The sequence below is a fragment of the Camelus dromedarius genome, chromosome 17, assembly GCF_036321535.1.
Source record: "Camelus dromedarius isolate mCamDro1 chromosome 17, mCamDro1.pat, whole genome shotgun sequence".
Classification (NCBI taxonomy): domain Eukaryota; kingdom Metazoa; phylum Chordata; class Mammalia; order Artiodactyla; family Camelidae; genus Camelus; species Camelus dromedarius.
The window spans coordinates 22,648,817-22,665,434 of record NC_087452.1 but is presented as its reverse complement, the minus strand read 5'-3'; the positions used below and the strand labels follow the sequence as shown (position 1 = coordinate 22,665,434).

General features: G+C 43.1%; 1 protein-coding gene across 7 annotated transcripts in view; it reads left to right on the top strand.

Annotated features, from left to right (window-relative positions):
• Positions 1–16,618, top strand: part of ATXN7 (ataxin 7) — a 154,103-nt gene that overhangs the window by 32,193 nt on the left and 105,292 nt on the right. For 6 of the 7 annotated variants that reach the window (XM_064496345.1, XM_064496344.1, XM_064496346.1 and 3 more), the window contains exons 3-4: positions 8,468–8,800; positions 9,028–9,096. In XM_064496345.1, coding sequence (XP_064352415.1) covers positions 8,479–8,800; positions 9,028–9,096 — 391 coding nt within the window. In that variant the 5' untranslated portion in view covers positions 8,468–8,478. Of the gene's footprint in view, positions 1–7,984; positions 8,064–8,467; positions 8,801–9,027; positions 9,097–16,618 lie in introns of those variants that run through there. The other variant, XM_064496347.1, reaches the window with a different exon arrangement.

Sequence of the window (16,618 nt, the reverse complement as noted above, 5' to 3'; positions counted from 1 at the left end):
AATATTTGGTAAGCTGGAGCTCTGCCTCCTAACAGCCACTTGTGATTGCTGCCATGCCTCCACCGCCCCCAGAAGCCATTTGGGAAAATCCTAATGCTTTGTGAAAATTCTTGTTTTCTGAAGTGGAGGCAAGAAGCTCCGAAAAGCAGCAAAGTTAGATTTCTCACCAGTGGCCGTTCTGCTTCAGTTCACTTTTTCTGCTCCTGAAGTGCCTTCACTTAAAGCAGCTTGGGGGAGAGTTGGATGCAGTGGGAAGTGGAGAAGAGGCTCAGGGTCTCTGGGTCTTGCAAATTTTACTGTGATCAAAAGAGAGGTTTAAATACATTAAATAGGTTAAAATGAAAGGTCAGAACTTTGCCTTAAGTCATAGATGGTGCTGTTTAAAAATCTGGCCATAGGGGTGTAGTAATTGTGTGTTTCTGGGGAGAAAGGTTTAGGGACTATCAAATCTAGAAAGTCATTTGGTTCAGGTTCCTTTATTTGAGACAATATATGTTTGAGTTGGGGGTTGAAGATAGGGAACTATATTCATTCACAGTCATTCATTTACATGTTAGTGAAATATAGTTAAATCTGCATGCATCTACATCAAGAAAAGGAAGGTTTTATTTTAGAGATGGAAAGGGGATGCAAGACTTTGTGGAACAGTCTGTCCTTTGGGAAGCCGCACAAACCCAGATGGGCTACTGGATCTGGGTGCACACAAAGAACGTGGAGGATTGTGTTTGCTGGCTCTGTGACTTTGCTTAGGGCTAGAACTTTGCTGTGGAAAGGGGAGAGAAAAAGCTGTGTTGTTGCTTCCTTCTTTTACTACTAACACACTTGCACTGTTAGTCCTAGAGTTCGGCCCTAAGGCATTTTGCTGACCAGCCTGGTGACCTGGCGACCACACATCTTATGGTTTGTGAGGAGGTGGCTTCCAAGTTCCAAAGGACACCCTTAAGTTGGGAACGCAAACTGTCCATCCCTGGGAGCCACCTTGATTTCAGAGCATATACTCTTGCCCCCCAGTCCAAGTTAGATTTAGATTTAGTGTTGGGGATGAGTTCCCATGCGCGTAGTGTGAGAGATCAGGAAAGATTTTATTAAGGAAATGGAACTTGAGGGGGAACATGGCTGGATGGGACTTCAGCCAAGGGAGGGAGGTATTAATGATGCCGCTACCACGTGAACAAAGGCCTGGGAGTAGGGATCTGGAGGGGGAGCATGTTCAAAGCTATGAACTGGGCATTCAGGCTGGAGGTACCTGTTAGAGGGAACACTGTAGATGTGGAGCTGGGCCTGGGGACAACTGTAGAGGGCCTGGAGTGCTAGGAGAGACGTTTTCACTGAGTTCATCGGTCAGTGTGGAGTCCCTGAAAGTGTTAGAGCAAGGATGACACAACCCATGCCATGCTTTATTGTGCAAGAATGAGCTGATAGCATAGCGTGGCTAGATTAGAATGGGGGCTTCCTACGTGACAGGCATGGCGCTAGCAATGATAGCCAACACTTGGAAGGCACTTCTGGCCTATTAACTTTCTTAATGCTCCTCAGAAAGTAGATACACCTGTTTTACCTCATTTTATAGCTGAGGAAACAGACACAGAGAGATTGAGATTTCCCCCAAAGTTATACAGCAAATAAGTGGTAGAACAGGGACTCCGCCTGGGCAGATGGCCTCCAGAACCCACGCTGCTAACTGCTGGGCCCCTAAGATGGTGAGGCTCACCCGTCACTTCAGTGAAAGCTGTATTGGTACAAAGGTGACATAGGGGATTATTTTTAACAGTGTGTTTAATCTTTGCATTGTATTGCATCTGAGGCAGCGCACTAGAACTACAACTCTACCATCAGCCTCTTTTTATAGCTAAATGTTAGTCCAACGTCTCCATTCCTTTTCTATAACTTCACACTTTCTATTTTTTAAAGAACTATTTAACCTAAAGGCTTTAAATGAATATTTTAAGTGAAGTTTGTCAATAGTTTAGAGGCCATTATTAAATTCCTGGAAACATTTGGGTGTTAGTCAGTTTAAAGCTATATGTTAATACTTGTTGTATATGTATTTTAAAATTTTCTCTCTTTTCACAATGTTTATGATTACTGGTGAATGAATTTGTGTGTAGCTACACATACATGATTTTTTTAAACTTTAAAAAAAATCTATTTTTATATATAGTGGCTAACATTTGTAAGTTTCAAACTCCCAAATTTATTCCTTCCCATCCCCTTACCCTGGTAACCATAAGATTGTTTACTAAGTCTGCGAGTCTGTTTTTGTTTTGTAGATGAGTTCATAGTGTCCTTTTTTCTTTTCTTTTCTTTTCTTTTCTTTTTAGATGCCACATATGAGTGATATCATGTGGTATTTTTCCTTCTCTTTCTGGCTTTCTTCACTTAGAATGATCATCTCTAGGTCCATCCATGTTGTTGCAAATGGCATTCTTGTATTGTTTTTTATGGCTGAGTAGTATTCCATCATATAAATATACCACAGCTTCTTTATCCAGTCATCTGTCAATGGGCAATTAGGTTGCTTCCATGTCGTGGCTACTGTATATAGTGCTGCTGTGAACACTGGGGTGCATGTTTCTTTTTGAATTAAAGTTTCCCTCTGGATGTATACCCAGGAGTGGGATTGCTGGATCATATGGTAAGTCTATGTTTAGTCTTTTGCGGAATCTCCATACTGTTTTCCATAATGGCTGCACCAAACTACATTCCCACCAGCAGGCTACACACATGATTAAGAAAACAAACCAAAAATTCAAAGCTTTGAACTTCTGGGCAAAGGACCCACAGTTTGTAGAATGAATATGTGTGTACAGGTTAAGTCTTTAAAAAGATAATTACATTCATCTTTAAGTCTCCACTTTGCAAATGTCCTTATTCCTGACTTTGCACTTGATCCAGCAATTCCGGCCGCTGAGAGAGCTAAAGAATTCACTTTCTTCCACTGTCCTCCCCATACTGGAACACTGATGTATTCATGACAGGCTGTAAGGTATTTCACTAGAGGGAGCACAGTGAAGGAGGGGCCTTGCCTGCCATACCCCATACGCAGAAGACAGCCTTGCCTCTGGAGAAGAAAGAAGGAAAGAGAGACATGCGGTCAGAGGAGAGAGAGAGGATAGGAACAAAGGCGCAGCCAATTTTAGGAGGAAGTAAAGAAACCCAAGGCAACACATTCCTAATTCAGTGGATCTGAGTTTCTTGTTACTCAAATGACTGCAATCCTTTGGGGTTGATAATGGAGAATCTCTGTTACCAACCCTGTAATTTGCACACATAAATATACCGTAGTTGCTGGTTTTCAAGTTTATTAAAATGTTGTATTGGCACTGGTGGTTCTTTCTAAATAAAGGGGCTGATTGTGCGGGGTCCCACATCTTCGAAGAGTTTTGAACAGTTTCAGCCATTTTACATTAAACTAGATTTAAAGGGTTTTTTTGTTTTGTTTTTTGCATTTAGTGATGCCTTGGGCCTTTGAACAAAGTGTTTTACAAGTGAATCTGCTTTGCAAAGAATCCTTTTTGTAAAGAGAGACCTTGTTACCCTTGGCACCTACTGGGAACATCCCTAATTTTGGATGGTGAAGTAAGGCCACCTTTTAAATACATCCCTGGAAGGGATGAAATGCTCAGAACTTGGCAGTGTTTCACTTCTGATGGCCTAGTTCTTAAGCCACATACAATCTAATTGGTGGTGACAGCTTTTTCCATAAGAGCATTTGGATGAATTAAGTTTTTTCCCCTACTTCTCACTCTTCTCATGTCCTCAGTGGAACTACTATGCTGTGTTCACCCTGGTGCCTAGCAGAGTGCCGGGTAGGTGGAAGGCAATCAGGAACTCTTTGATAAATTGCATACTCATTATTCAAACCTTCAAAACACATCACTTATTTGGGCAGGCAGATACTGAAGATCTTCAGAACTACAAGACATCACCAGAAGTACACCAGTAGGAGAACTGAGTGGTAGCACACAAGGCATACTATGATATTAAAATGATTATGTTAAATGAATATAAATTGGTCATTTTCTTTTATATTTGTTGGGTGCAGAGGAGGGGTGTTTAGGTAAGAAGTCATCAGGTTCTTTATTATGAAACCAAGTGTTTGAATTTCTGTTGTACTCTTTGTTTATAGATAGCGCCCTTTGTATAAGAACACTTTAAAAATGTTGCCCAAATTTGAGTATCAGAACACTGTACTTTCTCAGCTAGCAGTTTTGACTTTTGTTGGTGACTCATTCGAACTACTGGGAAGCCCAAACCAACTATGGATATCAGAGACTGCCTGTTCTGGAAGGGGTTAGGACTTTCTCATGGGTGAAGAGAGTGTGGTAAAATGCACTGGCTGCAGCAGACACAGTTGGTGGGGAGAGACCAGGAATTGCTTGTCATTCTCTTGGTCCCCCCATCTTCTTCAACTTGGTAATAAATTTCTCAGATGAGAATTGATCTCAATCACTCAGTGTGATATGATACTTATTTATAGTGTTTGTTTTGTGTTATTTTGTACTTTTCATGGATGTTTTCATGCACTCCTCAGAGGAAACCTGGCTTTATCTCCATTTTACAGATTAGGAAACTGAGGTCCGAATAAGGAACTTGCTTACATTATATGGTTTGTAAGTGAAAGAGCCAGTATATGAACCTAGAAAGAATTCATGGGGATTGGCTCCAAAGCTGTCCCTCACTTTCCTTATCTGTAAATAGTAAGTAATACAACTCCTACTGTATACAGTTGTGAATATTAATAGAGATAATGCAATAAGGTCCCTACAGCAATGCTTGGCACCTAGTAGGTGTGCAATAATTGAGAGCTATTATTAGCAATAATTTCTCTTAACAACTATCATAATGCTAAGAAGATAGTATTTTTTATTTTAAGCCCTGTTGTTTTCTCTAGTAAACCAATCAAAAACTTTGAAAGAAAAAGAAGGGGTAACAAACAGGGAAAAGGACAGAAGTTGAAGTATTATAAATTGCCATATTGACCTCCCATTGGCTAGAAGTCATATTAATGAATCTTGAAGTATTTTCACATGTAAAAAGGGGGAAATCAAGCAGTGTCTTGAGGAATTCTGTTTGCCATAATTCCCCTTATTTTCATTCTCACCCTCTCCTCAGGGATCAGAACGGCTGTACTCAGTATGCAAGCTCTGTTTGGTATATATGTAGCTGGGTGGCCCTAAGCTTTTCTTTTTAATGGCAGCTCTAAATGCCATTAAAATTCAAATAATTCTTTGTCTTAAATGTAGAATTACAGAATTCAAAATAATTCATAAATTGTGTACTTTAGTCTAGGAAAACCAAGAAGTTGTTTTGCTTTGTTTTTAATATATTTCTACAGATTTTTCAGTGATGTGGATGAATGAAAAATTGGAAGTCTGAATTGACCAAGATTGAGGGCCTCTGTTAAGAGTTAGAAGCCTTATTACCAAGGAAATTATATGTTTTACCCGTGCAATGTTTTTCTCGTTGACGCTCTTATGTAGGAAGTTAAAGCTTTAGAAATGATTTTTTTTTAAAATCCTTCTAATCATTTGTACTATTTTTGGTTGTTCTGTTTTTACTGCTTCTGAGATAAGGACAGGAGGCATCCACAGTTTCACTTTTAGGAACTTTTGTTAGTATGCAATCCAGAAAAAAATTTACACAGTTATTTCTAAACATTTTAAAAATTATATATATATACACACACACACTTTTTTTTAAACTAAAGCTTTTAAATTTTGAACCTAAAACAGATACTTTCTACAATAGCCCTGTGGTAAATTTAGGTTGCAATAACATTTCCATATTAATTTTTACTTTTCTTTACACATTTTTATGTTTCTGTAAGTTGGTCTTTATTTAGCAGAGAAGTTGGCCTCCTCTATGACACCAGCTGTTCTATTATTTTTTTACATGAACATACATAATTTGTTTTCATATTCTTTCTCACCATAGGTTACTACAAGATACTGAATATAGTTCCCTGTGCTATACAGTAGGACCTTGTTGTTAATCTATTTTATACATATTAGTATCTGCAAATCTCGAGCTCCCAGTATATCCTTTTCCACACCCTCCCCCCATAACCATTTTTTTTCCTGTCTGTGAGTCTTTTTCTGTTTTTTAAATAACTTCATTTATCTTTTTTTATATCCCACATATAAGTGATATCATATTTTGCTTTCTCTTTCTGGCTTACTTCACTTAGAATGACATTCTCCAGGTCCATCTGTGTTGCTGCAAATGGCATTATTTTATTTTATTCTTTTTTATGGCTGAGTAATATTCCATTATATAAATATACCACAACTTCTTTATCCAGTCATCTGTTGATGGACATTTAGATTGTTTTCATGTCTTGGCTATTGTATATAGTGCTGCTCTGAACACTGGGGTGCATGTATCTTTTCAAATTAGAGTTCCCTCTGGAAATATGCCCAGGAGTGGGATTGCTGGATCATATGGTAAGTCTATTTTTAGTCTTTTGAGGAATCTCCATACTGTTTTCCATAACACTGCACCAAACTACATTCCCACCAACAGTGTACGAGGGTTCCCTTTTCTCCACACCCTTTCCAGCATTTATCATTTGTGGACGTTTAATGATGGCCATTCTGACTGGTGTGAGGTCAGTTTTTGTTGTAGTTTTGATTTGCATTTCTCTGATAATTAGTGATATTGAGCATTTTTTCATGTGCCTATTGGCCATTTGTACGTTTTCACTGGAGAATTTGTTTAGGTCTTCTGCTCATTTTTGGATGGTAGTGGTTGTTGTTATTATTAATATTATTATTTATTATATGAGCTGTTTATATATTTGGAAATTAAGCCCTTCTTAGTCTCATCTTTTGCAAGTATTTCTCCCATTTCGAAGGTTGTCTTGACAGCAGCTGTTCTAGATAAAAAGCATGAATAAACCTGCTTTCTCCCAACGTAGAGAAAGCACCTCTAAGCAAGCAGCTATGACACATGCCTCTGAAGTGTTGATATTAATGCTTTGTGAAACGTGATGATTAAAATCATTGTTTTTGTCTCAGGTTGCAGCTTTTCACATTAGCTTGAAGTAACAGTAATAATAGGAACGATTACTTGAACGTGCTTGGTGTGGTCTGCTACTGTTTCAAGTATTTCACATGCTTTTTGTTCATTAAGTAGCTTTTTATTTTACCGTCTTTACCTATCACTTGAGCAAAAGCTTTGTGCGCATTGTGTGTATTGGGGAGGGGTGCTAAATTTCGTGGGCCAATGCTTAATTTAGTAAACAGAATCTAACAAAACTTTATTTTCTAGGAATGCTGTACATGCACCTAAGCCCTTGGGTTCACGTTCTGCCCAAAGACAATCATAAAGAGGGAGAGACCAACAACTCGAATTAAAAATCAGCTAGAATGGAGGTGGTGGTGAATGAGTAACTCCTAGGAGCAATGGAAGGAGAAATAGAGAAATTTGGGGTAGTGTCTCCAAAACAAGTAAACGGATTCGCCTTGATCTCTCCTCCACTCCATCTTACACTAATTTCATGGTCTCCTCTTTGCTGGACGGGTTCAAGTTCCCCGGGAGCACGTTGCGCCCTCCAGTGTGGGGCATCGGGCGAACCGCGGGCTTCAGGCTAACACCTCTGACCGCACCTGGGCGGCATTTCCTCACCTGCCCCTGGTTTCCTCCACGCTCGGCGTCCGCTCGGCGGCGGTTTCGCATCCACGCTCTTGACAGCAGCGCGGCCGCCCAGGAGCGGAGAGCGAAGTGCTCCCTGAACCGGCCCCTGCGCCCCGGGTCGGACCCCGGGCAGGAGGGCCCGACAGCGACGCCACCCGCTGGTGTCTCGGGGCCGGCCGGTTAGCCGGCCGGCTCCTCCATAGGTGGCTGCGTTTCCGACTTTGCCCTGGCTCCACTCCGGGGGCTTGACGTGCAAACTTCGCCGGAGCGAGCAGAGAGGGAGGGACCGGCGAGGGGGAGGAGGCGGCGGCGGGAGGCGCCTCCGCTTAAGGGAGCCGGCCGGGCGCCGCCGCTCGGACGGACGCGCGGACGGAAGGAAGGAGCGGGGCCGCCGGGCCCGGCCCGGGGATGCGAGCGGCCTCAGGGTGGGCAGCCCAAGGGCCGGGGGTGCGTCTTGGGCCTGCCCGCCGCGGGCCGGCGGGGTGGGGGCCGGGGCGGGGGCGGGGGCGGCTCCGGGAGCCGGCCTCTGCGCCGGGTCTCCGCGGCGGAGGCAGGTTGGCGACTCTGCGCCGCGGTGGCTGGCCGCCGGCGCTCGTCCCCTCCCCCGAGGGGCCGCCGGAGTCGAAAGCGAAAGCGAGCCCGCGCCACGGACTTTGCGCCCGGGGCGGGGGGTGGCCCGGGAGGAGGCGGGCTGGGGGGTTGGGCGGCCGGGGGCGCTGTCAGCGCGCCCCACCCGGCCCGCGGGCCGCGCACGCCGCCGGAACTCCCCGGCGCCTCCTTAAAAGCGGCCCCCGCGCGACTCTTTTCCCCCTTTTTTGTTACATTGTAGGAGCGGAAAGAATGTCGGAGCGGGCCGCGGATGACGTCAAGGGGGAGCCGCGCCGAGCGGCGGCGGCGGCGGCGGGCGGAGCAGCGGCCGCGGCCGCCCGGCAGCAGCAGCAGCAGCAGCAGCAGCAGCCTCCGCAGCCCCAGCGGCAGCCGCCGCCGCCGCCGCGGCGCCTACGGCCGGAGGACGGCGGCCCCGGCACCGCCTCCACCTCGGCCTCCGCCGCCGCCGCAATGGCGACTGTCGGGGAGCGCCGGCCCCTGCCCAGTCCCGAAGCGATGCTGGGACAGTCGTGGAATCTGTGGGTCGAGGCTTCCAAACTTCCTGGGAAGGACGGTGAGTGTCCACGCCCTCCGCTTCCCCACGCCCCCCGTTCCCCCATCCTCTGACCCTTCTGCTCCCCTCCCCCCTCGCGTGACCCGCCCCCTCGGGGGTCAGAGATGCTATCGCTCGGTTGGGGAACGCGGAGGTGCCTGCACCTACTCCGTGCTTGCGTGAGCTTGCGTCACACTCCCGGCCACTGACCTGCCTCTCCCCTCCTCCTGTGTGTGTGTATCTCCTAGGGACGGAGTTGGACGAAAGTTTCAAGGAGTTTGGGAAAAACCGCGAAGTCATGGGGCTCTGTCGCGAAGGTGAGTCCAGCCCCCTGAAGGAGTCTGTACAAGCCCGGGGGAAGTATCCTGGCCGGCTTACCAGGGCGGGAGCTTGCGCCCACCTGACCCACTCCGCCCCTGGCACGCGAGGATGCTGCCTGAGGAAGCAGAAGGGGGAGAACGGAGCGTTTGGAAAGTCCGGTTTCCGGGGGCTTCCTGTAAGGGGGGCGTCCGGAACCCTTCTGTGGAGCTCTGGCTGGGTGCAGGTTGAGTAACATTGCTCAGTGATGAGCGCTGGGGACCAGCACTGAGTTTAACTCCGAGATCCTTTCGGGTCTAAACCCCTTACGGAGAAACACGTGTGGAGGAAGGCATTCTCAGCTTCGGAAAACATTTTCACGAATGCCTTAGGGGGCCCTGGAAAGGAATCTTTGCCACCTGAAATTTTCTGCCGGCAATCAAAATGAATTTTGAACTTTAAAAAAGACGCTTTACCTGTGCAGCCTTGTTTCTATGGGATTTACGTTACAAAGGTTCATCAAAAGGATCACAAATGAGGACCAGTTGGTCGGATTTTTTTTTTTCTCTCTTTTTGTGAGCTGCCAAGATCAGCGGAGGTGAAACAAGCCTTTAGTGCACTTAGCTAGTGAAATCAGACATTAATTATTGGTCAGTTTTTATTCAACCTGTTTGGGAGAAGCATACTCTAGAGAAATGTCGGTTGCTAAAGGATGCCTCCAGATGAAAGGTCAGGTGTCTTGGAACTGTCAGGTTTTCTTGCAGGTTTTCTTTTTCTGTGAATAGTCATTTTGACTATCTAATGCCTAATCCAGGCTTGGGCGCACCCTGCTCAGAGAGCTTCAGGGGGCCAGTCACCTTTAAGTTTTGTTCAAGCTGTTCCTTCAGTGGTAGTGTGGACAAGGACTTGAGTGAGATTTGGTATTCAAAACAGAGTTTATATTCCCAGAACAATTTTCTTAGGGTGGCCATTTATTTTGGCATAGTTATTGTCCATGGCCCCAGAATAGGTAGAACTTTGCAAGTGGAATATTTTAAAGTCCAGAGTCGATTCATTATTACTCTGTCTCCACATTGACTCCTTGTTTTTAGTGCCTGCCAGGTCTTCACGTGCAGTGTTTTGTTTTGTTTTTTTCGACTGGCTATTTATTGGCCTCTTGGCCCTAAGAGGAAGAGTACTACCAGTGGCAGCTGTCTGAGAGCTCCCAGTTGGAACAGATTAGAGAGCAAATTAGTTGATTTTGAGAGTGAAAATTGCTGTTTGAGAGCAAAGGAAGGAGGGAAGGCACAGGACTTGCTGGCGATGTTGCAATAGGAAAAATCAGTTGTTAGTCCGGTTTTAGTGTTGAATTGGCAGCCCGCCTGGGCTTAAAAAGTTAAAATCACTAGGTGGCAACTCTCACAGGAAGCAGTTGGAGTAGAACTTTAGAGGACCTGACCCACTCCTGTTCTTAGTTTTTATTCTCTGGGTGTGGATGCATTTCCCATAAAGGGTTTCTAAAGCTGTTTGAAAACAGGTGCTACTTATTGGTAATTCCCCTATAGAGAACGAGTAAGTGTATTAGTGTTGCACTGGGCATCTTGGCCTGGACTGAGACCCAACCAAATTTAGTTGCCTGGACCCACTTTTTGCTGTATTTATTGTTTTCTGTTGGGAAATAGTCATCAATAGATTTTACCAAGAAGGTCTAGGATCTCTTGACTACTTTATTGAGGCTCAAAGTGATTATAGATTTGGTTGTGTGTGCTTCTGACTTATCAAATTGTTAGTGACTGTAAGAGGTGCCATTTTTTTGTAAGCTGCTTGAACCCCTCAGAGGATGCTGAAGCAGCCAGGATGGCCGAAACTCTTCCTGCCTGTTTTGAGTAGAGGATGAAGTTTTTCGTTCAGTCAGTTCTTGACTCGTTTGTGATTTTGTGGATTTTCTAGGATAGTTTAAAAATCCAGGAGTAAGGATGTTCAGCGCTAACACAGTGGGCCTTTTTTCCCCCTAACAGTTCATGTCAGGCTGCTTAAGAAATGAAAATGCATTTTTATTTGTTTATATTTATTTTTTAATTGAAGTACAGTTGAATACAATGTGCCAATCTCTGGTGTACAGCACAGTGTCCCAGTCATGCATATACATACATAAATTCATTTTCATAACCTTTTTAATTAAAGGTTATTATGAGATATTGAACATAGTTCCCCGTGCTATAGAAAAAGAACTTTTTTAAAATCTGTTTTTGTATATAGTGGCTAACATTTGTAAATCTCAAAGTCCCAAATTTATCCCTTCCCACCCCGTTTCCCTGATAACCATAAGATTGTTTATTATGTCTGCGAGTCTGTTTCTGTTTTGTAGATGAGTTAGTTCATAATGTCCTTTGTTTTTTTGTTTTAAGATTCCACATATGAGTGATATCATATGGTATTTTTCTTTATGGCTTACTTCTCTTAGAATGACGATCTCTAGGTCCATCTGTGTTGCTGCAAATGGCATTATTTTGTTCTTTTTGTGGCAGAGTAGTATTCCATTGTATAAATACACCATAGAAAATGCATTTTTAAATAATCAAAAATTATTCAAAAGTTATCCTTTGTCTTTGGCTGAGATTATCTCCTGCCAATAAAAGGTGTTTGGGAATTCATACTAATTCCCCTTGTCAACAAAGTTAAAGCAAGAAGAAATATGTAGATAACATTGATAATATGAATGAAGCACTAGGTCAGAAACTTCCCATCTTACAAGACATTTAGGAGTATTGACCAGACTTTTTGAATTCTCCAGTTCACGGCTGTATACCTTAGGGGTTAGAAATCTGAGTATGAGATAAAGTTGCTTAACCTTACATTAGTTGTTTTACCTTTCAGAATCAAACTGTCCCTCTTTGTAAAAAGAGAGAATACCTATTTCCCATAGGTAAGGGTTAAAATTAAAGTAGGTAACATGGGAAATGACTCAGTACATACTAATTCCTTTCAACCACTGATAATCTTAGACCTGATCTCCTAATTTGGTATTTCTCTAGGTCAGGGGTTTTTAACCTGGGACTTGCATGGGCTTCAGGGGGTTTGAAATTGAGTGCAAAATGGTCCTCTTTCTATGGAAAGTTTCCCCAGCTTATCTTGGAGTCTCAAAGATTCTTCATGTACCTCCGTCCCCAAAATTGAAAACTGCTAAGCTTGTATCGTTGTCTTTTTTTCTTTTCTTTTTGTTGTTGTGGCTTATTTTGGCCAATTCCCTCATGGCAAGTCTCTCCAAGGGGTTAATGCTGTGGGAGGGGTTGGAAGTACTGATTTAGGTGACAGTGACTTTATCTGTGGCTTAGCTAATACGTCACCCCCCTTTCTTCCTATCAGCACAGTAGGCAAATGTTGGGATAAAATTTCAGTTATCTTTCAGAGGTCAGCCTATTTTTCATCTGCATCCCCATATTTTTATTGGCCTGTTTGTTTTATTCTGTAATTTGTAGTATTATTTGATAGCATAGTTGGTTTTGGTGGGAAAAGATTGATAATCCATTTTTAACTTTTTCAAAAAAACAAAGCTCAAGAAAAAATTACATTTTTCAAAAGGTGATTTTTGAAGTTGTAGATTTAACAAAATAATGTTTAGATGAAATTAATTGGTATGATTAACTGATTAAGATGTCCATATTATTAGTACCTAAACATATAGAGAGCCTTAAAAAATGAAAACATTGAATGTCTTAATTTATCAGCAAACTGAAGCAAAATAAATAGTGTGATTGTGGAAGTCAACAGTGGAATTAGAAAAAGGGATTTTTTCTTTGGGAAGTCATTCTTCTCTTAAGCCCACCTGTTGTCCGGTATCAAAGTACCCTGCACTTTTCCTTCCTTCAAACTCTCTACCTATTGCCATTTGAATGTGTGTATTATGTGACGGCCCTTTCATGAGAGTGCAAGCTTGCAGAGGACAAAGGTGTCAGTGATCCAGGATATATTCAGCTCCTGCACGTCATTTGTGCTCAGTGAATATTTTCCCCCAAAATGAATGAACTGGGCTACTAGGAAGACTGAACGGTTCAAATGACCAATTTTCCATTGTGTTGTGACTCAAAAACAGGTCCCTGTTCTGTGGGGAGATGTGCTTTCTGGCCCCAGGGGAGGCCAGGGACTGTCTTTCAGTTCTTCCTGTGTCTCTGTCCTGAGTTTAACACTCCATTTACACTTCCCAGAAAGAGTGCAGACAGGACACCACCTCTCTTATCTCTGATATTTAGGCAAGGGAGTAGGATGGCAACCTAGGGTGATACCCACACTTGATGACAGGTGACTTCCATGTAAAAATAATAGGGACATAATTGAGCCTAGGGCAAGATAGAAAAGAGGTTGCTTGGCACCTACAGGCAACTAGGTTAAAAAAAGACTAGGGAGGTGGGCAGCCTCAGTCAACATGGTGTCAACATAGTACCACCTTCTTCTTTCTGAGGGAATAAAAATTGTTCATAGTCAGTTAACTGAAAACAAATAGGTATTTGTGCGAAGGCCTGTTAAAGTAGCGACATTATAAGGCAGAAAACCCTCTCCCTGAAGTAAAGAGTGTTTCTGTTTTTCTTTAGTGTTTGTTTCTCTTATATTCTACCACCCGACCCCAGCTTTTTCTTACGGATAATTTGAAATTTACAGAAGTAGAGAAAATATTTTAATGAGCCTCCATATATATATATATTTACATATATATATATCTTTCCTACAGCTTAAACAGCTAATGAGTCACTGCTCAATCTTGTTTCATCTCTACTGTACTCCCCACACTGAATTATTTTGAAGCACGTCCCAGACATCATATCATTTCTTTTGGTTTTCTTTTTTGTGCTTGTGTGGACTTCAGCTTGTGTCCTACAAGATGGAGTCTTTATGTGTGCTGCGCCTTCAGGGGCACGCCTGCTGCCACCTGTGATCCCCCCGTGAGCACGCAAGAGTGCGGGCGGCAGTGCTTGTTGCCTGCCGGCATCTCAACTGGAGACAGGATTCAGTGCCATCCAAGTTCAGTGCGTCAGACACACATTAATACACATTTAAGGAGTACTCAGGTGATGGAGTCGCAGGTCGCCCACACCTTGACACTCCCTGGATGAGTGCTGGGGCTGCAGTGACACCGAGCGGTGTCCTTGCTGCTGGTTCATGTGTGTAAATCTCTGCCTGCAAGGTCTGCGCTAACCCAGGAGTGAGAGAGCCCCGGTAGACCTAGAGAAGGTGACACTCTGATGGAAGGATTCTTTCCCCGAGTGTGGCAACTTAGCTCTTTGAATGCACACTGTAGCCTGTGGGCCAAACCCTGCCTGCAGACTAGCTAAGAATGCTTTTTACATTGTTGAATGGTTGAAATAAAAACTCTGAAAAGATGATTATTTCATGACCTGCGGAAAGATGTGTGAATTTCAGATGTCAGCATCCGCCCGTGAAGTTTCACTGGAGCGTAGTCACAGCCGTCCATTCGCTCGCTCACTCTCTGTGTGTGGCTGCTTTCTCCATGCAGTGACCCGCAGAGTTCAGTAGGTGTGCATGAGACCATGCAGCCCCCTGAACCCAAGATTTACCATCTGACTCTTTACAGGAAGACTTTGCCATCCCTGTTTTAATGAGTCTCTTGGTTAATGAAGGGGAACTCATTCCGCAGAATGGGAGTCTAGTATTCCTTGAACTTTCTGTTTTGAGATGGAGGATTTTCAAAGTAGTAAAATCCACTATTCTTAAAGCAAAAGTTAATTCAACATTGAAGAAATATGTTGAGCTAGAAGGAGATAAGAGGAAGAATGTATGTAGGGCTTTTTGGTGGGAAGTTTCCTATTTTTGTCACTTTTGTCATTCCCTGCTACTTTTCTAGGGCATATACCTGTTTCAGGGCAATTCAAATATAGAACATTAACAGAATTGTGACTGTCTCAGCTTCCAAGAGCCTTGGGCTGTGAGGATGGGGCTTGGCTTCGGTTAAATTCCTATATAGTAAGAATCTAGAACTTTCATGGGATTTTCAAGAGGGTACTTGACACATTCTTCAGAATTTCTGACCTTGAGTTGGCTTAGAGGAGTTGAAGCCCTGTTGGAGGTCTTGGGGCTTAGAAGGTGGATTCGTCAGGAAACACATCTTTTGATTTATGAGTACGGCATACTGCATCGTTCGATCTCACCTCTTTGCTTTTGTGTTTGCTGAGAAGTGTACTGCCTGGCACAGTCCACGCTGAATTCCTCAACCCACAAGGCTTCGCAGCTAATGGAAACCATGCATGTTTGCTGTAGTAGGATGGGACTTCCTAGCTGAATGGACCCCATAAATAGATTGGTTCTTGTGAGCTCCGGAGGGAAGCACGGGGAATTTATGCATCTTTATTGAATGTGACCTGCTTGTTATGTGGGCTCATTTTTTCCTTGTAACAGCATCCTGCTTGCTCACGTCCACGTCTCACAGTGTTCCTGTTGTATATGGACAACTCGGGTTCGGTGAGAACTTTTACTCTGGGCCAACATAGGTTTTACCTTAGGTATTCTTCACAGCTGCCCAGTGATGTAGGTATTACCATTATCTCCATTTAACAGATGGGAAAACTGAGGCCCAGAGACGTGAGGGACCTCACCAAGATCACAAAGCATGTAAGAGACCCTCTAACCCAGATGTCCCTGACACCGCGGCCCACGTGCTGAAGCCCGTTCTAGAATTGCACTCACTTTCCATGAGCTGGAGCAGGTTGCTGTGCTCTTTGTTTTCCTTACTGTCGTCTAGAAAGACTGACCTTCACCACAAAAAAAAAAAAAAAAATTTTTTTTTTTTTTTGTAAGTAAAGAAAGCAGAGCCTTTTCCTTGCTGCACTTTACAACAGTCTATATGTTCTATTTAACAGTTCTTTTTATAAAATCTTTTCTTTTGGGAAGAGGGGAAGTGTACGTAGTTGGCATTAGAAGCAATTGGCTTAAAAAAGATTAAATGAGAGCTGAAGTTGCAGCAGATAGCGAACACAATCATCTGGGATTTGTGCCATTAAAAAAAATCCTTTAAAAAAAAGGAGAGGTGAAATTTCACGTTTTAAACCGTAGTATTTCAGTGCAAGATTGCTTTTAATCACATTGATATTCAAAGTTTATGGCAGTATTTCTAATAAATGTACCCCTCTGATTATTAAAGTATTTTTTGATTGAAGTTCTAAAAAGAGAAAGAAGCCTGTTAGTAGACTTAACAGTTGGAGATACTGTGCTTTTGAAAGGAAGGCAGAGGATTACATTTATATTCATCTTGTACAGCAGGGATTATTATAAGTGAGCAAAAGAAGGAGAATGATTTTTGCATTTCAGGCATTCATAACATAAAACTAGATTAAGTGTTCTTGTTCCTCTTTGTAATAAAGACCCTGCTAACGTGAAATACTTTTTCTCTTGTACTGAAGCGTATGGCAAGGAGAAAGTAATAGTTCATTATCAATTACACTTACAACTGTAAAACAGAAAATACTCCCCTTGCAGGTTATACAGATGTTTTCCACAATCCTAACCTCCAGGAATGCAGTTTAAAAAAAAGCTTTAACTGAGGGTCCCATGCTT